The sequence below is a fragment of the Myxocyprinus asiaticus genome, chromosome 50, assembly GCF_019703515.2.
Source record: "Myxocyprinus asiaticus isolate MX2 ecotype Aquarium Trade chromosome 50, UBuf_Myxa_2, whole genome shotgun sequence".
Classification (NCBI taxonomy): domain Eukaryota; kingdom Metazoa; phylum Chordata; class Actinopteri; order Cypriniformes; family Catostomidae; genus Myxocyprinus; species Myxocyprinus asiaticus.
In genome coordinates, this window is record NC_059393.1 from 11854660 (window position 1) to 11875252 (window position 20593).

Sequence of the window (20593 nt, forward strand, 5' to 3'; positions counted from 1 at the left end):
ATAAATCAGTACAGCCTCAGAAATGGTGCTTGAACAAGAAATTTCTCTTCTGTGCTTGCTCATCTATATACAACCCTGTAGCAGTTAAAGGATGGGCAAGGAGGAGGCAGGAACCGGCTGAACAGTCAACATAAAGTTTAATGGTAAAACTCAATATAAACCAAATATAAACAAACACACACATGCAGCGCGGCCACGTGCATCTCTCTCTCACTCGAACTGGCATCTCCAGCCCCCCTATATCTCGCTCTCCCGCTGATCATCTGATTCGGCGCTGGCCGTGCACCGTCACGGCCCAGCCACGCCCTCCTCCTCGTCACACTCCTCCCCCGCCGGATTCAGGCCAGGGCGCCACTGGACTAAGGATCATTCGAGACTTGTCAATTTGCCAACAGATGCTTCAGCAAATTATTCAGTACTTTGAGAACAATGTTCCCCAAAGACAAATTGGAAGGATTTTGGGCATTTCACTCTACAGTGCACAATATAGTTCAAAGTTTCAATGAATCTGGTCAAATGTCGGTGTATAAAGGGCAAGATGAAAACCACTTCTGAATGCTCATGATCTCTGATCCCTCAGACATCACTGTTTTAAAAAACATCATCTGTAATGGATATCATGAACATGGGCTTGGGATTACTTTATTAAACCTTTGTTAGTCAACACCATCTGCAGCTGCATCCACAGATGCAAGTTAAGACTTTACTTTGCAAAGCAGATGCCCCACATCAACACTGTCCAGAAGCGCTGTTGATTTCTCTGGGCTCGGTCTCATCTTAGATGGAAAGTAGAACAGTGGAACTGTATTTTTTGGTCCAATGAGTCCACAATTCAAATTGTTTTTGAAAAACACAGCTGACATGTTCTCCGGGCCAAAGAGGAAAAGGACCATCCAAGCTGTTATCAGCGTCAGGTCCAAAAGCCAGTGTCTGTATGGGCCAGGGGTGTGTCAGTGCCCATGGCATGGGTAACTTGCACATCTGTGAGGGCACCATTAATGCAGACAGATATGTTAAAATTTTGGAGAAGCATATACTGCCATCCAGCACCATTTTTTCCAGGGAGGTCCCAGAATTTTCAGCAGGACAACTTCAAACCACATACTGGCTGAATAAGCAGAGAGTGCGGGTGCTAGATTGGCCTGCCTGCAGTTCTGACCATCTCCAATTGAGAATGTGTGGTGCATTATGAAGTGCACAATACAGCAACAAAGACCCCATACAATTGTGCAGCTGAAGACCTGCATAGTGGATGAATGGGGAAAAATTCAGATTTTTAAACTTAACAAACTTGTGTCTTCAGTGCCTAAATGCTTAATAAGTGTTATTAGAAAAAATCGCGATGTTGCACATTGGCAAACACTCGACTGTCTCAACTTTTTGATCAAATCTAGACAGGCCGCATTTCTAGCAACCATCACTCTCAACACCTTATCCTTGAGTAATCATGATAAATTGCCAATTTGGTAATAGAAAATCACTTGCCATTATATCAAACACTGCTGAAAGCTATTTGGTTCATTAAATGAAGCATAACATTGTCTTTGTGTTTGTTTTTTAGTTGCCACAAAATGCAATAGAATGGCATGTCTTAAGGTCAATATTAGGTCATAAATAGCAAAAAAGAAACAGCTTTATCTAGAAACTCATCAGTCAATCATTGTTTTGAGGAATGAAGGCTGTACAATGCCAAAAAAACTGAAGATTTCATACAAAGGTGTACACTACAGTCTTCAAAGACAAAGGACAACTGGCTCTAACAAGGACAGAAAGAGATGTGGAAGGCCCAGATGTACAACTAAACAAGACGATAAGTACATCAGGGTCTCTAGTTTGAGAAATAGATGCCTCAAATGTCCTCAGCTGACAGCTTCATTGAATTCTACCCATTCAACACCTGAGTCTTCTCTTTACTGTTGTACATGAAACGTCTTGATTACTGTCATAACCTCCGTTCCCTGATGGAGGAAACAAGACGTTGTGTCGATGTAGTAACACTAGGGGTCGCTCTTGGGAGCCCCAAACACCTCTGATCTTTGAGAAAAGGCCAGTGAGAATTGGTGAGTGGAATTTGCATGCCACTCCCCCGGACATACGGGTTTAAAAGGAGCTGGTATGCAACAACTCATTCAGGTTTTGTGCTGAGGAGCCGAGACCAGGTCCCGGCCATTTCAGCAGGTAGTTCAGCATTGTGGCAAGAGGGACACAAAGTCTCATGCCCTCCATCAGGGAACGGAGGTTACGAAAGTAACCATGACGTTCCCTATCTGACGTTGTGTCGATGTAGTGACACTAGGGGTCCCTATACAAAACGCCACAACTAGCTGAACTGTGTTACGTGAAGTGGCGGTGTGTGACGGGCAGACCGCTGTGTGTCTCGTAGCCAGCGCACCAGGCCGTCAAGTAACCTCCCCCAACGCTCCTTCAGAACAAGTCGACTGCTCAACAAATAGGGACAGGCTGGCCCAGCCGAGGCCTCTTTTCCTTCTCTTTTCTCCCCAAAAAGAGTGGAATTTGTTAACTGACTGGGAGCCCTAAGTGTCTACGTCGGGGGGGGGGGGGGTGTCACTCCCAAGGGGAAGACACTGCAGAGACCACACCCTGCCCAAAAGGGGGGGGGGTACTTTAAGTGGAAATACATCATATGGTCTTACTGAGTCTTGTCGGAAGTATGTCATGTGGAAAGTCACATGGTAGGTCCTACCCAAGGGGGGAGGAGTTTCTACAAGCATGTGACCGGAGCAGAGGGCCCTCTGCTCAAGGAAGACGTAGTTACTGAGCCGGCAGCGAGTTTCTCTGCAAACTCGACTGCCACAGGGCTAAGGAGGAAATTCATCCAGGCATCACAGTCTGTGAACACTACTGGGAGTCAAGAGCGCACGTCTTCCCCTCAAGGGAGGGGAAAGGCACTATGCGCAAGCGGTACACCCAGCCAGCTGTCCCGGAACTTACCTGCTTGTACCTGCCACTACACGGGACGAAACCGACTCAACCCGGAGATTGTAGAACCTCGCAAAGGTGTTGCCCAGCCCGCTGCTCTGCAGATGTCTGCCAAAGAGGCACCACTGGCCAGGGCCCAGGAGGCCGCCACACTCCTGGTAGAGTGGGCTCGTAACCCCGCAGGGGGTGGCACTTCCTGAGCTTGATATGCCATAGCGATGGCGTCAATGACCCAGTGGGCGATCCTCTGTTTGGAGACAGTGCTTCCTTTCTGCTGTCCACCAAAGCAGACAAAGAGCTGCTTGGAGCTTTTAAAGCTCTGCGTGATATCCAAATAGATGTGTAAAGCTCGCACCAGACACAGCAACGCCAAGGCTGGGTCTGCCTCCTCCTGGGGCAGCGCTTGCAGGTTCTCCACCTGATCCCTAAAAGGGGTCATGGGAACCTTGGGCACATAGCCCGGTCGGGGTCTCAGGATCACGTGAGAGTAACCCGGACCGAACTCCAGGCACAATTCGCTGACAGAGAACACTTGCAGGTCCCCTACCCTCTTGATGGAAGTGAGCGCAGTCAGGAGGGCAGTCTTCAAAGAGAGTGCCTTAAGCTCAGCTGACTCCAAGGGCTCAAAGGGAGCTCCCTGTAGACCCTGAAGGACTACAGAGAGGTCCCACAGGGGAACGAGGCATGATCTAGAGGGGTTCAACCTCCTAGCACCTCTCAGGAACCTGATGATCAAGTCGTGCTTCCCCAAGTACTTACCATCTACTGCATCGTGATGAGCCAAAATAGCGGCTACATACACCTTCAAGGTGGAGGGGGACAGCCGCCCCTCCAACCTCTCCTGCAGGAAGGAAAGCACAGATCCGACTGTGCATCTCTGATGGACTTCCCGTTGGGGAGAACACTACTTAGCGAACAGACGCCACTTCAAGTCATAGAGGTGCCTCGTAGAGGGAGCCCTTGCCTGAGTGATCGTGTCTATCACCGCGGGCGGTAGGCCACTTAAGTCCTCCATGTCCCGTCCAAGGGTCAGACGTGGAGATTCCAGAGGTCTGGTCACGGGTGCCAGATTGTGCCCCGTCCCTGAGAAAGAAGGTCCTTCCTCAGGGGAACTCGCCGGGGCGGGTGGCTGTCGCGAGGAGCGTGAGATCCGAGAACCATGTCTGGGTGGGCCAGTAGGGGGCTACTAGGATGACCTGCTCCCCGTCCTCCCTGACCTTGCACAGGGTATGTGCAAGTAGGCTCACTGGGGGAAACGCATACTTGCGTAATCCAGGGGGCCAGCTGTGTGCCAACGTGTCTATACACGTGGAGGTGCCTCGGCCAGGGCGTACCAAAGCGGGCAGTGGGAGGATTCCCGGGAAGCAAACAGGTCTACCTGTGCTTGACCGAATTGACTCCAAATCAGCTGGACCACCTGAGGGTGGAGTCTCCACTCTCCCCTGAGGGTAACCTGACGTGACAGTGCATCCGCTGCTGACTCCAGAGGAGAAGATGGCAGGCGAGTTGTGACATGCGATGGGAGCGTAGATCACCTAGGCGGTTGATGTAAGCTACCGTCGCTGTGTTGTCTGTCCGGACCAACACGTGCTTGCCCTGGATCAACGGCCGAAACCTCCGCAATGCGAGCAGTACTGCCAAAAACTCTAGGCAGTTGGTGTGCCAACGCAGCCGCGGGCCAGTCCAAGAACCGGCGGCTGCGTGCCCGTTGCATACAGTGCCCAAGCCCATCTTGGAGGCGTCTGTTGTAACCACGACCCATCTGGAGACCTGCTCTAGGGTAACCCCCACCGAGGTGAAGCGGATGCTGCTGAACCTGGGCGGGTGCCTGGCGAACTGAATTGCATAGTCGAGTTGGACTGTCCAGGTCAGCCATCGCGGCGGGTTGGAAATCGGGAGCCACGCGTCCAAACTCCGGGCGAGGGGGACCAAGGGTATAATCGTGTCGGACGTACTGGCGGGTGGAGCCTCGCGGCGGGGTGGAGCTCGAGGTGCCACTTCGAGGGGACTCGAGCCCCGTGGCTGTGCTGAGTCGAGGGACATCGAAGCACTTACCTTGCTCCTGCTACCCACCATGAGATTGGCTGAGGAGGGGGGAGGAGGAGTCCCCGAGGTCCATCGGCTCTAATCCCGTGTGGGGGTATTTGTGCCACAGCTGGGTGCCCAGGGGCTGGGGGTCCGCTGCTGGAGCGCTAACCCTGCCAAAAAGGAATGGTGGACGGCGGTCATGACGACGGCCGTGCACATCGGACATGAGATGCCTTTGGAAGATGGAGACATCTTAAATGTCCAGAAAACCTTTAGAACGGATGCTGAGTTGGCTAATTCTGGCAACCCGCATGAGCTTCGAGTCTGGGGCGGGGCAGACAACTCTCCAATATTTTGAATTTGGACTGCAGTATCCATTTCAAATGCTTGTTGTCAATTTTACATATAGCAGCTTTAATTACTCTCCCACCAATATCACTCCTGACCTGTATGAGTGTCTTTTTTACGTGTAACAGAAATGGAAAATATTCACAGTCTTTACACAGTTTTAAGCCACATAACATCTCAAGGGGCAGCATGCCTCGAATCCCCCTACATTATCAGGAAGCACTATGTGATTTGATGAGAGAATGATGAAAGGCTAGAAAAACCCCATGAATGTAGAAAACTAAATATAGGCATGCTTTTATTTATTTATTTATTTTTCATTAATTTTGAACGTTTGTACTTGTTTTGGATTTCATGTTTATTTTTATAGATAAATGGGGGGTTGTGGGGTCATGGATAGTGGATACACTCAGCCTCTGGCAGAGATGTATCCTTTGCTGCTTTTGATATCCCTTAGTCCTGTGCCTGTGGATCGGTTGTTGGTTGAAAGAATAAAAATGGCATCTGAAGGAGCAGTTGAAAGCAGAAAATTAGTCTACAAATGTCCAGTTTTTTTTATTTTTTATTTTTAATGACTGAATAACTACTTAGCAATAGGCATTGTAGTTACTAAATATTTGCATGGGCTTCTCTAAAACTCAAATTTGTTTTGATAATTATACGTTTACATTGCCTTGGAAGGCTGTCTGAAACCTGTTTTCTCATGAGGTACCGGTTGTCATTATATCATTGATAAACCTAGCAAAATGTCAACTGAATATCCTGAATCTTCATATCATCAATTAAAAGAGAATGAATGATGTTCACATTCAAATGTTTAGAACAAACCCCTCTACTATAGTATTTCATGTGATATGACTAAATCAGCATTGCTTAGGGACATGTCATGAGTGCCACTTGGTGGTGCAGTTGCTCCATGAAATATGTGATCACCAATATGTATGCCTGGTCTGGCTGTGGCATACTTAGACTCTGGAACACTGTGAAGGAAAATAAGCTATGGTCCCAGTTTTGACTGGGGTAAAAGTAAAACGTCTTTTTCTAAAACTCAGTTAAAACTTGTACTGTAGCAAACCACTAGGTAGAGATGCAAAAACAATGTTAATTATCGTGAATATATAAAGTATGTACACTCAGGGTTTGGGGAGTAACGAAATTCAAGTAACGGGAATATGTATTTAAAATACAAAATATAAGTAACTGTATTCCACTACAGTTACAATTTAAATCATTGGTAATTAGAATACAGTTACATTCAAAAAGTATTTTGATTACTGAAGAAATTACTTTGTATTTTATTATCATTTGTTTCATTTATTATTTAGTTCTTTCAGATGGAAAAATGTATACATATAAATGATGCAATCCAAAGTGCATTTGAACAGCGATGAAACACTTTCTTATGATGTGTTACATTCATACGTGCAGACAGAGAAGTAAGTTTGAAGTAAGTTTTGAGCAGAAGAAATAGAAATAATCCTTGTGTAAATTGTCAGCTTTACGCTAAGCTAAAATGCTATTTCTAGCAATTTTACATGCAGGTTACCAGGCACAATCATGTTTTTTTATCAAGAAAATTCACGTTGGATCATAATTTCTTTTTTCTAGTAAGACCTTTGATATTAGGGCAAAAGTCATATTCTTGATAATATTTTTTTATTGTTTTCTTGTAAAAATATCTAAAAATCCTTAAAACAAGATCAGTTTGATTTATCTTGTTTTAGAAACAACACTGCATAAGATATTTAGGTTTTTCAGAGAATGTATTTTTAACGTGTATTTTGTCTTACTGTACTGGCAGAGTTTTTATAGTCAAAACAAGTGAAAAAATCTACCAGTGCTGAAGAAGTAATCCAAAGTATTTAGAATACATTACTGACCATGAGTAATCTAATGGAATACATTACAAATGACATTTTACATAATGTATTTTGTAATCTGTAGTGGAATACATTTCAAAAGTAACCCTCCCAACCCTGTGTACACTATATATACATTGTCTATAAATGTCAAATGTGACTTGCAGCATTGGATAAGAATTCTTTTCTTTTTCTATTTTGTTCAGTGAGGTCTGATGAAACCTCTTTTTGACTTTGGTAAATGATTAACTTGTTGATCCCCAAGCAGGGTAGAATTTCAGAGACAAAGATTAAAAAAGCTACAATCATTTGTGAAGTGAGCTTACACTCTCAAAAATGAGAGTTTCTGTAAAAATCCTCGGCTTTGCCTGTTTGGTTTTTTCCTTTACATATGTGCAAGCTCAAGGTAAGCTTACACCCCATGGCAAATCTTCCTCTTTCTTTTCTTCATTTGTTTATGTTACTAATTTTAATATTGCCCTTCACATTCAGATTTCATTGACTTTAAATTTAACATTTAAAAATCTTGTTCAGTTTCAGAGAGTGTTGACTATTTAAGGATGTTCTTTAGCCCATTTAACATTTATGTCTTCATGCATTCATTGTTTGTACTTTTCAGAATGTCTTGGAAAGGACATTAAATATGAAAACATAGAACAAGTGGAGAAAGATTCCTACGCTAATAATGAAATGGTGAAAATTAACTGCCAACCAGGCTTTACCGGCATGTACAGATTGAAGTGTGTCAATGGAAATTGGGAGAAAAACATTGCACGAAGCTGCAAAAGTAAGAGAATTGTCAAAATGATGATCACACCATTTTTGGCTATTAACTCCAAATTTCTTGAAATAACATTTCATCAGGAAGAATAAAACTTGTTTGATGTCTGCAGAGAAAAAATGTGGTCACCCAGGGGATGCACCAAATGGTGATTTTAAGCTTGTAGATGGAACAGAGTTTGTTTTTGGAGCAACAGTGGAGTATACTTGCAAGACAGGGTAAATGTGGATTGCGTACTTTTTGTTTGTTTGTTTCTAGTTCTGAAAGGTTTGTTCTGTTCTCTGGTAAGGTTTGACACACCTTGCACTTCAAAAAGGAGACCTACTTTTTGTTCACAGGTATGAAATGGCAAGCAGAATAACTCGGCGTAACTGCAGAAGCCAAGGGTGGGATAATGCTATCCCTGTCTGTGAGGGTAGGCTTGAAAATCGCTGTTTGTTTATTGTCATTTGATCTCTCTCTGTGTCTCTCTGTCTCTCTCACTGTCTCTGTCCCCTTACCCTTCCCAAAACTTACCACTGCTAAATCAGTATGTCTCAAGCTTTTCACAATTAAATAGTTATTTATTTATTTAGTCATTTTGGACTCACACTGACATCTAGGGGTGTGGATGCAGAAGAGTTATCATTTTATAATGCAGTTATAATGCAGTGTAGTGTTAAAGCGTTTAATTTTTGGCATTCCACTGAAACAGGAATTCATTAAAAACACCTTTAGAGCTTAAAGTGTTAATCAAACACAATTGGTTTTAATTATGATGCTATTGTAGAAATTCACAGTCAGCCATGATTAATTTCATCCATAATTGAAAGTGTCCAATAACAGGGCGGTTACTGAGATTATGCGAGTACTATTCGACTGATTTAACGCATTAATTCAGTGCAGTTAATTAAATTTAGAACTAACGTGTTAAACAAATTAATTAAATTAATCATGTCCCTGGATCGTTATACTGTAAGGAATATTAATACCATCAGAGCAATTCAAGCTTGAAAAACTTCAGCTGTATAGGCAACGCGCAGCTGTACAAACAACAAACCACTCTCAGGCTTGACACTAGCGACATCACAAGATGAGGATGCATTCTCGCATTCAAACACAGCTGGACCGAGTGCAATTCCGAATGCAGGGATCTCGAGATGTGTTTTTCTAAGTTTCAAACTGTTTAAACTGACACAGTGACCTAAAAATGCTGTGTTTATGATGCAACACAGCTAAAGCACTCTAAAATTATTCGTCTGACTCGTGTACATTAACACAAAGTCCTTATAATAAATCTCGGATTGATTGACAAATTAAATTGCAAAATGAGTTGCTGTGGACTGTTGGCCAATGATTAGCTTATGTTCAATAATATGGAAATACTGTAAATATATTGCTACTTTTTGTGTTAGCAATGCTTTACTCATCTGCATTTTATTTATCTTAATTATTATTTGTACAATATATATATTAAATTAATAATTATTTAAATATAGCTATTTATAATTATTTGATCATATATATTTAATTGTTGTTCTTTGAGGGACTTTCTCAGCAAATATTTGCAATATGCAATTTATTGTGATCAATGAATTAATCACCATAGCATGTGCTTTAGTTAATTCAATTAATCATTTTAACCAATTGACAGCCCTAGATTTTATACATATACATACACATTTTTACATTTCAAAATGTCATTCTTTTATTTAGGAGTAAATCTTTGAGGAAAAATGTACTTAGTGCACCTTTAACTGATTTTCAAAGTTCTTATTTTAGAACTAATGCTCCAGAAATTAGGCCTGTTTCGCACATATGCATCTGTGAGAATTGAGTGACTGTCATGGCATGCGTGCATATAGCTTTCAATCTGACAGCATTTTTGCTGCATAACAGAGCTGTGGCTATGTACAGAAATTACAGTTACCATTTAAGTTTTTGTTGTAGTTGTTGTTGTTGTTTTATGACTAAAAATTATAATACAGCTAGTGTGAGTGGGCCACTGAGAACTACTTCAGCCTTGATGGTCATAAAATCTAATTTACATGAGGAGAACCACATTTACATCAAATGGTAATTAATTAACATAAAACAGAACTCAACCTTCAAAGTTTACATTATAAATTTGCATAATTCATCTGGATTATGTCAGATTTAAAATACAAAAGGTGTTTGTATGCCTGACATTAAATGTGGAACTTACACTTACTCCAAACAATGGGAGAGAAGTTTGCTCCATTGTTTTATGTTGTTTCATAAAAGCCCCTCTATTACAAAAGATTGCTTCGACAAATTGGTTTAAAATGTGTTTTCAACATATTTTCTGCTGAGTACTGCATGTGTCGTACAAAAAATAGGCTTAGTCACCTGTTCATATGGGTGCCAAAATGAATACACGCTGCTAACGCATCACAAGCGCAGTATGTGTGAAACAGGTCTTAGAGCTATACAAGGGAATCATGACTAAATGAGTTTATTTATCTCCTAGTGGTGAAGTGTGGTGCGATTCACACAGAAGGGGATGTGACTGCATCAGGCAACACAGAGGAGGGAAGTTATGGTGATGTCATTCACTTTGAGTGTGTATCTCCTGACAAAAAGTTAGATGGAAGTAGGGACATTCATTGCAAGGAGAATGGTGCTTGGAGTGACTCTGTTCCAAATTGCATAGGTTAATTTCCATTGATCTTCTACTTGACAATTGATCTTCTACTTGACATTATTTTTACCCAATGATTACAGACTTGTGTGCTTATGTCAAACCACCACATTAATGATTGATTAACTTTTCCCTTGCGTTTCATGAAGAGATAACATGCCCAGCACCTAAAATACCACACGGGAGTATTTCCTCGCCAAAAGAGTACCAGAAAGAATACAAGAAAGATGAAACATTGAAATACAGATGTGATAGAGGATACAAGTCCAGAGAGGGAAGCCCAAAATGCACTAAATATGGCTGGAGTCTGAACCCAGAGTGTGAAGGTAATGCACAGAATTAATGCACAGAATTAATATTGGAAATTCTTATATAAAAAGAAATAGTCCATCTGTCCATATAGCCAAGAAGTCAGTAGTGTCATAATGTCTACATGTATTATATGTCGGAATTCTTTGTCCCACACTATTCAGTCCCAGTTTCACAATATGTTTTTATGTTTGACGTCGGCTTAACATTTCATTTTGTTTTGAACAGAAATAACTTGTCAGATTAAGGCAAGCAGATATGGAATAGAAACAATCGAACCAGAAGGAAAAACAAATTTCAGAGTTGGAGAAATTGTGGAAATTACCTGTTCTGAAAGACACTGGTTCATTGGCACAAAAGAAACCACAAAATCAATTACATGCCAAGATGACGGGCAATGGGAATACGAGCCTACTTGTGTGGGTAAGTTTGTAGAGAAACACTTCTTGACTTGATGCTGAACTCATTGCATATTACTCAAAAAATGTTAATCTTGTTTCAGATATTAAATGTGAAGTTCCACGTGACAAGCATGTTGCTAGATTTTACTATTACTATAGTGCAGACTTGAAATTGGATGCAAAAATAACTTACGCTTGTAAGCATGGATTTCGTAATACGGGACAGGTGGTCACATGTACACGAGACGGCTGGAAACCAGATACACTGTGTGTTGGTATGTTCTTCTATGAAGAGTCACAATCCGTGGTATTGATGCATCATTTAACATTTATTCTGTGATTATTTAGTATGAAGAAATGTTTTCCAGAAATTATGTGTGAAGCACCAAAAATACCAAATGCAGAAATTGTGGGAGATCAGAAAGAAAACTACAAAGTCACTTCAAGAATAGTGTATAATTGTCTTCCTGGATTTGAACCAGAGAAGGGTGTACCAATCACCTGTAATTCTCAGGGCCAATGGACAGGCATTCAGCACTGCACCGGCAAGTCACAGTTTGTTGACAATGCAAGAGCCTTAAATTCCATTTAATGTCATTATCCAAACAAATAGTTATAAATCTGCCCATTGATAACTCAGAAACCAATTAAATTAAATTACTTTGTGTTGATACAGTTTTTTATGTTCTTTACACAGAAAAAAAAGGATTTTGCCCTACTCCATCCTTGGAAAATGGGTTTATAAACAGAGCCTCCCCAAATGAGGAAGAGATATTTTACTCATGCAGTACAGGTTATAAACCATTCAGTGGGTCCTGGTGGGAATCAGTGACATGCAACGAGGGATCTTGGTCTGTTGAGCCATGGTGTATCAGTGAGTGTGTTTGTAATTGTTAGTCTCAGTTATAAGATAAACTACTAGTTTACTGAAATGTGTTTCTTGTGGTCTCTTTTTACAGGGGAGGAAGAATGTGGTGCTTTTCCCAAAGTCAATAATGGAAAAGTGAAACAAACAAAAAATCATGATGGAGAATTTGCAGAACTGGAATGTGATCCAGGATTCAAATCAACAAATAGCCCAATAAAATGTGTCAATGGTACATGGGAGACACCAATCTGTGAGGGTGAGCCTCTCAAACTCTTAATACATATATATATATAAGTGACAGAAAACAATGTTAGCATGATTTACTTTAAATCCTGTCTTCTTGCAGTTTCTGATTTGTCCTATATGGCTTTTTATTCCAGTGGATGTGCGTTGTGACATCCCTCCAAAGGTGGAAAATGCTGTCGTAATCTCTAAACCTCAAGAATTTTATCCTGAAGGCTCTTATGTAATATACAAATGTCGAAACTCATACACGATGAGCGGGGATAGAAAAGTTTTCTGCCACAATGAGACTTGGGAAAAAGTACCTGCATGTGAAAGTGAGTTTTAGTCAGTTTGGATACCTATGTTTTAATGAACTTTTTTAGAAATGCCATTATACAGCATTATAAGAAACAACAAGAGGGAATGTTTACATTTACAGCGTCTTTATATAGATTTTGCTCCATATTTTATAAATACTATCTGAAGTTATATAAAACTGATTACATTTTTATTATATTTTATTATTAAAATATATTGTTACAAATTTATACAACCCTTTTTTGTATGAATGATGATACTCTGTTTTTTTTTTTTTTTTTTTTTTTTCAGTTTTCTGTTCAGAACCTCTTCAGAAAGTAAACAATGCCACACTGGTAGATAAAAACCAAGGAGAGAAAAAATATCCACATGGAGATACAGTGCGCTATGAGTGTGTTGAGGGGTTTGAGTCTAAGGAAGAGACCACTGCTAAGTGTGATGCACAAACCTGGATTTACCCGGAATGTAATAGTGAGTGAAAATTTAAACTACTGTCTTTGTCTATGTTTATGTTAAGGAAATGTTGGGCATGTATACATATTGTACAGCCAGTTTATTATATTTTATTGAAATACTATCATCTGCAAATAGATATTTTTCAGTATACATTAAACTTGTATTGAATTTTACATTGTTCCTTTAGAAAAATCTCAGTGCTCCAAACCAACAGAGTACATGGAGTTTGTGACACTGTTAAATGAGAAAAATGTGTACAACAACTTAGAAAATGTGACATACAAATGCAATCATCCGTATGATGAAATTCCTGAAGGAACTTGGACGTGTAAAAATGAAAAATGGCATGGAACGTTTGTCTGCACAAGTGAGTCCCCTTAAAATCTTACAATCACATTTGCTTAGCCATTGGGCAAAAAGTGGTTGGATCCAAGATGATTCAGCATCAATATATAATGATATATTAAACATATTTAAAATAATAATAATAATACAGTATATGAAAAATTAGACAAGTGTCACCCCAACATTTTAGACCAACACATGACATCTCTGAAAATGTCATAATGTTTACTTACCATTTGAAAGAAATATATATACAGTAATGCTCTTATATGTGAGATGCCACCATTTCTTGTGTGTTTTATGCCACACCATTCTTCTTGTTTGCTTTTCATAATCTGCTGCAGTTCACTTTAAAATCTTTGACACTCATTTTAAGAAGTCTGTACTGATGCACCCTAATTTAAGCTTGTGCATCGCGCATGAATGAGACACGTGAGAATGAGTGAATAATTGAGTGAATGAGTGTTAAATTGATAGAGGGAGATTTAAAGGAGTCATGACATAACTGTTTTTTCTTTTTTTATATATATTTTCTCTGAGGTCCACTTATAATGTTAGAAAAGGTTTAAAATACTAATTTAGTAATACATGATAATTTTCCACCCTGTCTCTGGCCCTCTGTTTGAAACAGTTGGTTTTGGTGTTGCTTCTCTTTTAAGACTTCAAGGTAAACCCCCACTGTTATGATTGGCTAGCATCTCGGTGTAACAAATAAGCATCTATAAACTCCAAATGTTAACCAGTGCAACCCCTCAAATACAGCCATATTTTGTTTGAAATCAGAAGAGAATGAACCAGCTCCACAACCTCAATAATTATATTTCATAGTTTACACGTAAGACACATCCGACATGAAATAACCAAAACAACAAAGTCACCGAAACGCATTGTATCTGAGTGAATCACACTTTTATATCAAGCCCAGCTGCACCATAAACCATTAATATCAAACACCATCAAGAGATGAAACATTTATAAATTAAACTGGTTACTTAGGTTTGTTGCTGGGTTCAAAAAAATCTTAACATCCCCATCTTTCAATAACAGTTTCTTTGTTAAGCCTGCAGCATATAACTTCAGCCACTCTTCCTGTTGTTGGATGATTCAACAGAGGTCAAGGCAGAGACGCTGGTCTTCACAGCAGTGACATCTCACTTCATTTATATCTGTTTTCACAGGATGTGGCACAGTTCACTTTCAGCCGAGTCTAGTTTTAAAAACTAGTTTTAACTTGACACTGTGTCTTAAATGCGGCACTATTAGGGCAACACAGAAGCCAGCAGCCAAAGACGTCCATCTAGAGTGTGTGTACACAAAAGAACAATTAAAAATAGTGCAGATGGTTGCAAGAATGTGTGCTGTGTAAAATGTCCCTATTCATCCCTTTTGGTATATATATACAGTATATTAAAATTAAAGATGAATGTTTAAATTCAGCATGAACGAGTTTATGTAGAAAATGTAAAACAGTGCTCAAAAAGGACGAACATTTCTCTGTTACTTTTATTTGTTTAGGTAAAATACTTTTATTTGTTTAGGTAGTTTAGGTACTACATGTATAATATGTCAGAATTTTTTGTCCCACACTATTCAGTCCCAGTTTCACAATATGTTTTTATGTTTGACGTCGGCTTAACTTTTCATTTTGTTTTGAACAGAAATAACTTGTCAGATTAAGGCAAGCAGATATGGAATAGAAACAATCGAACCAGAAGGAAAAACAAATTTCAGAGTTGGAGAAATTGTGGAAATTACCTGTTCTGAAAGACACTGGTTCATTGGCACAAAAGAAACCACAAAATCAATTACATGCCAAGATGACGGGCAATGGGATTACGAGCCTACTTGTGTGGGTAAGTTTGTAGAGAAACACTTCTTGACTTGATGCTGAACTCATCGCATATTAATCATAAAATGTGAATCTTGTTTCAGATATTAAATGTGAAGTTCCACGTGACAAGCATGTTGCTAGATTTTACAATACATTTAGTGCAGACTTGAAATTGGATGCAAAAATATCTTACACTTGTAAGCATGGATTTCGTAAAATGGGACAGGTGGCCACATGTACACGAGACGGCTGGAAACCAGATCCACTGTGTGCTGGTATGTTCTTCTATGAAGAGTCACAATCTGTGGTATTGATGCATCATTAACATGAATTCTGTGATTATTTAGTATGAAGAAATGTTTTCCAGAAATTAAGTGTGAAGCACCAAAACTACCAAATGTGGAAATTGTGGGAGATCAGAAAGAAAACGTCATGGTTACTTGTGTAACCTGCAGTCCCTGATGGAGGGAACGAGACGTTGTGTCGATGTAGTGACACTAGGGGTCACTCTTGGGAGCCCTAAACACCTCTGGTCTTTGATAAAAGGCCAATGAAAATTGGCGAGTGGTATTTGCATGCCACTCCCCCAGACATACGGTATAAAAGGAGCTGGTATGCAACCACTCATTCAGGTTTTATGCTGAGGAGCCGATATAAGGTCCGGCCATTTCAGCATGTAGTTCAGCATTGTGGCAGAAGGGACACAACGTCTCGTTCCCTCCATCAGGGAACGGAGGTTACACAAGTAACCACGATGTTCCCTATCTGTCACTCACTCGATGTTGTGTCGATGTAGTGACACTAGGGGTCCCTATACGAAACGCCACAACTGGCTGAACTGTGTTACGTGAATTGGCAGTGTGTGGTGGGCAGACTACTGTGTGCCTTATAGCCAGCAAACCAGGTCAACACGTAACCTCCCTCAACATAGTTAAGAGTGTCGAACGGCCCTTTGGGGACAAGTCGACTACCCAAAAGATAGAGACAGGCTTAACCCAGTCGTGGCCTCTTTTCCCCTTCTCTTTTTTCCACTCCCTAAAAAAGAAGGGGGATTATCCGACTGGGCCGCCAGGTCTAGTCGGGGAGTGTCCCTCCCAAGGGGAAGACACCGTGGAGACCACACCTCGCCCAAAGAGAGGGGGGATATTTAAGTGGAAGAATACGTCACATGGTCTTTCCAACCATGTGGAGAATCTTCAAGGTAGATCCTACCCAATGGGGGAGGAGTTACTACAAACATGGAGACTGGGGCAGAGGGGCTCTGCCCATGGAAGATGCAGTTTGCCAACAGGGAAATGAATTAGTGGAAGATATATATCGCATGGGGTTAGCCTTACAGGGAACCACCACATGCGGAGCACCTACCCCAGAACAGGACTCTTAGTTAGCACGTGTACTGGGCCAGCAGCGAGTCTCTCCGAAAACTCGACTGCCACAGGGCTCGGAGGAAGTCAACCAGGGAACAAAGCTACTGGGAATTAATGGCGCACGTCTTCAGCTCAAAAGGAGATGGAAGACGCTATGTGCAAGCGATACACCCGGCCGGCTATCCCGGGCTTATCCGCTTGTATTGCGTGCCACTACCTGGGACGAAACCGGTTCCACCCAGAGGTTGTAGAACCTTGCAAAGGTGTTGGGTGTTGCCCAGCCTGCTGCTCTGCAAATGTCTGTTGGAGAGGCACCCCTGGCCAGGGCCCAGGAGCCACTACACCCCTGGTAGAATGGGCTCGTAGCCCTACCGGGGGCAGCATGTCCTGAGCAAGATATGCCTCTGCTTGGAGACAGCGCTTCCTTTCTGCTGTGCACCAAAGCAGACAAAGAGCTGCTCAGAGATCCACTTTGCATGCGATCCAAATAGATGCGTAAAGCGCGCACTGGACACAGCAACGACAGGGCTGGGTCTGCCTCCTCCTGGGGCAGCACTTGCAGGTTCACCACCTGGTCCCTAAAAGGAGTCGTGGGAACCTTGGGCACATAGCCCAGTTGGGGTCTCAGGATCACATGCGAGTAACCCAGACCAAACTCCAGGCACGTTTCGCTGACAGAGAATGCTTGCAGGTCTCCTACCCTCTTGATGGAAGTGAGCGCAGTCAGGAGGGCAGTCTTCAAGGAGAGTGCCTTAAGCTCGGCTGACTTAAAAGGCTCAAAGGAGGCTCTCTGTAGACCCTGAAGAACTACAGATATGTCCCATGAGGGAACGAGGCGCGGTCTGGAGGGATTCAGCCTCCTGGCACCACTTAGGAACCTGATGATCAGGTCGTGCTTCCCTAAGGACTTACCGTCGACTGCGTCGTGGTGTGCTGCTATGGCGGCAACGTACACCTTCAAGGTGGAAGGTGACAGCCTCCCTTCCAACCTTACCTGCAGGAAGGAAAGCACTGATCCGACTGCGCATCTCTGGGGGTCTTCCCATCGGGAAGAGCACCACTTAGAGAACAGATGCCACTTAAAGGGATACAGGTGCCTCGTAGAGGGGGCCCTAGCCTGAGTGATCGTGTCTACCACAGCAGGTGGTAGACCGCTTAGGTTTTCCTCATCCCATCCGGGGCCAGACATGGAGATTCCAGAGGTCTGGTCGTGTGTGCCAGAGGGTGCCCCTTCCCTGAGAAAGAAGGTCCTTCCTCAGGGGAATTCTCCAGGGTTGAGGTCCGTGAACCACGTCTGGGTGGGAAGAAGGGTGCTACCAGGACGACCTGCTCCTCGTCCTCCCTGACCTTGCACAGGGTCTGTGCAAGTAGGCTCACTGGGGGAAAAACGTATTTATGTAGGCCAGGGGGCCAGCTGTGTGCCAGCGCATCTATGCCGAGGGGAGCCTCGGTGAGGGTGTACCAGAGCAGGCAGTGGGAGGATTCTTGGGAGGCGAACAGGTTCACCTGTGCCCGTCAGAATCGACTCCAAATCAGCTGGACCACCTGAGGGTGGAGTCTCCACTCTCCCCTGAGGGTAACCTGCTGTGACAGCTGTAGTGTTGAGGTTGCCCAGGATGTGAGTGGCTCGCAGCAACTTGGAGTGCTGCTGACTCCAGAGGAGGAGACGGCGGGCGAGTTGTGACATACAACGAGAGCGCAGACCGCCTTGGCGGTTGACATATGCTACAACTGCCGTGTTGTCTGTCCAAACTAACACGTGCTTGCCCTGAATCAATGGCCAAAACCTCTGCAGGGTGAGCAGAATTGCCAACAACTCGAGGCAGTTGATGTGCCAATGCAGTCGCGGGCCCGTCCACAGGCCGGCGGCTGCGTACCTGTTGCAAACAGTGCCCTAGCCCGTTTTGGAGGCGTCTGTCATGACCGCGATGCACCTGGAGACCAGTTCTAGAGGAACACCTGCCCGAAGAAATGAGAGGTCGGTCCAACGGTTGAAAAGACGGTGACAGACCACATGATGACCACGCGATGTGTCCTGTGGCACCATGCCCATCTCAGGACTCAAGTCTGGAGCCAGTGCTGAAGCGGTCTCATATGCATCAACCCGAGCGGGGTGGCTACCACCGAGGACGCCATATGCCCCAGGAGCCTCTGAAAAATTTTCAGTGGGACTGCTGTTTTCTGTTTGAACACCTTCAAACAGGCCAGCACTGACTGGGCACACTCGTTCGTAAGGAGCGCCGTCAAAGAGACTGAGTCCAGTTCCAAACCAAGAAAAGAGATGCTCTGAACCAGGAGGAGCTTGCTCTTTTCCCAGTTGACCCGAAGCCCTAGTCGGCTGAGGTGTGAGAGCACCAAGTCCCTGTGTGCACACAACATGTCTCGAGAGTGAGCTAGGATTAGCCAGTGGTCGAGATAGTTGAGAATGCGAATGCCAACCTCCCTTAATGGGGCAAGGGCAGCCTCTGCGACCTTCTTGAAGATGCGAGAAGACAGGGACAGGCCAAAAGGGAGGACTTTGTACTGATACGCCTGACCCTCGAATGCAAACCACAGGAAGGGTCTGTGTCAAGGAAGGATTGAGATGTGGAAGTACGCGTCCTTCAGGTCTACCACCGCGAACCAATCTTGATGCCGGACACTCACCAGAATGCGTTTTTGCATCAGCATCTTGAATGGGAGTCTGTGTAAGGCCCAGTTCAGTACTCGCAGGTCGAAGGTTGGCCGCAACCCACCACCTTTTTTCAATATGATGAAGTAGGTGCTGTAAAACCCCTTCTTCATCTCGGCTGGAGGGACAGGTTGTATCGTGCCCCTCCATAGGAGGGCAGTGATCTCTGCGTGCAAGGTAGCAGCATTTTCGTTCTTGACCAAGGTGAAGTGAATACTGCTGAACCTGGGAGGGCGCCTGGCAAACTGAATCACGTAACCAAGTTGGACAGTCCGGATCAGCCATCGTGACGGATTGGAAAGCGCAAGCCACGCGTGCAAGTTCCGCACAAGGGGGACCAAAGGGGACAACGTTGTCGGATGTACCGGCAGGTGGGGCCTCGCGGTAGGGTGGAGCTCGAGGTGCCACACCATGTCGTGGCCATGCTAAGTCTAGGGATATCGAAGCACTTACCTGGCTCCTTGTGACCACCCCTGGAACAGCCTGGGATGGGGGAGGAAGAGGCCTGTTCTCATAACCTGTGGAGACTGCCACATTGGGGGTGGCTGTATGCCACAGCTGGGCGCTCAGGGGCAGAAAGACCACCGCTGGAGTGCCAATCCTGCAAGAAAAAACCTGTGGACGGTAGTCGTTATGATGACCATGCACACCGGGTATGTGACCCAGGGAGGAAGGAAGCTGCTCTTTTGCTGAACTGTTGGGAACCGCAGCCACTTGGGCATGTGGTGAAATCAAACAAAAAGGCAACAAAAGATTTTCTACCCGGCCCTCCACCGGGGGATGGAGTGGTCTTCTTACCAGCTCCAGGAGAGTGGGTTCCTTCGTCCTTGGGTCGCTCGTCTCAGGGGCACTTTGATGACCTCCGTGGGTTCTTAGGCGCCGACTGTGAGATGGGTGGCATCTGCTTCCTGCGGTGGTCTCCAGCTGGGGCCGGGCCGAAGGGGCAGGCTGCAGCGGAGCCGGTGCAGTCACCGCAGGGGGACACTCTTGGCGATGAGCAGACGGGGTGCGGGATCTTGAGTCGTGCCGGGGAAGGATGTGCTGGATCGCTTCCATCTGCTGCTTCACCGCCAAGAACTGCTGGGCAAAGTCCTCGATGGTGTCGCCGAATAGGCCTGCCTGGGAAATGGGGGCAGCAAGAAACCGTGTCTTGTCGGCCTCACCCATCTCGACCAGGTTGAGCCAAAGGTGGTGCTCCTGGACCA

General features: G+C 43.8%; 1 protein-coding gene across 1 annotated transcript in view; it reads left to right on the plus strand.

The window, feature by feature from the left end:
- The first annotated feature begins 7443 nt into the window (after positions 1–7443).
- LOC127438632 (complement factor H-like) overlaps positions 7444–20593 on the plus strand; it is a 28833-nt gene continuing 15683 nt past the window's right edge. The window contains exons 1-16 of the mRNA XM_051694334.1: positions 7444–7581; positions 7795–7962; positions 8069–8174; positions 8295–8371; positions 10427–10609; positions 10747–10923; positions 11135–11329; positions 11409–11582; positions 11676–11852; positions 12005–12181; positions 12267–12431; positions 12556–12735; positions 13010–13189; positions 13362–13541; positions 15178–15372; positions 15452–15625. Of these exons, the coding sequence (XP_051550294.1) occupies positions 7512–7581; positions 7795–7962; positions 8069–8174; positions 8295–8371; positions 10427–10609; positions 10747–10923; positions 11135–11329; positions 11409–11582; positions 11676–11852; positions 12005–12181; positions 12267–12431; positions 12556–12735; positions 13010–13189; positions 13362–13541; positions 15178–15372; positions 15452–15625 (2578 nt within the window). The 5' untranslated portion in view covers positions 7444–7511. The remainder of the gene's footprint in view (positions 7582–7794; positions 7963–8068; positions 8175–8294; positions 8372–10426; positions 10610–10746; positions 10924–11134; positions 11330–11408; positions 11583–11675; positions 11853–12004; positions 12182–12266; positions 12432–12555; positions 12736–13009; positions 13190–13361; positions 13542–15177; positions 15373–15451; positions 15626–20593) is intronic.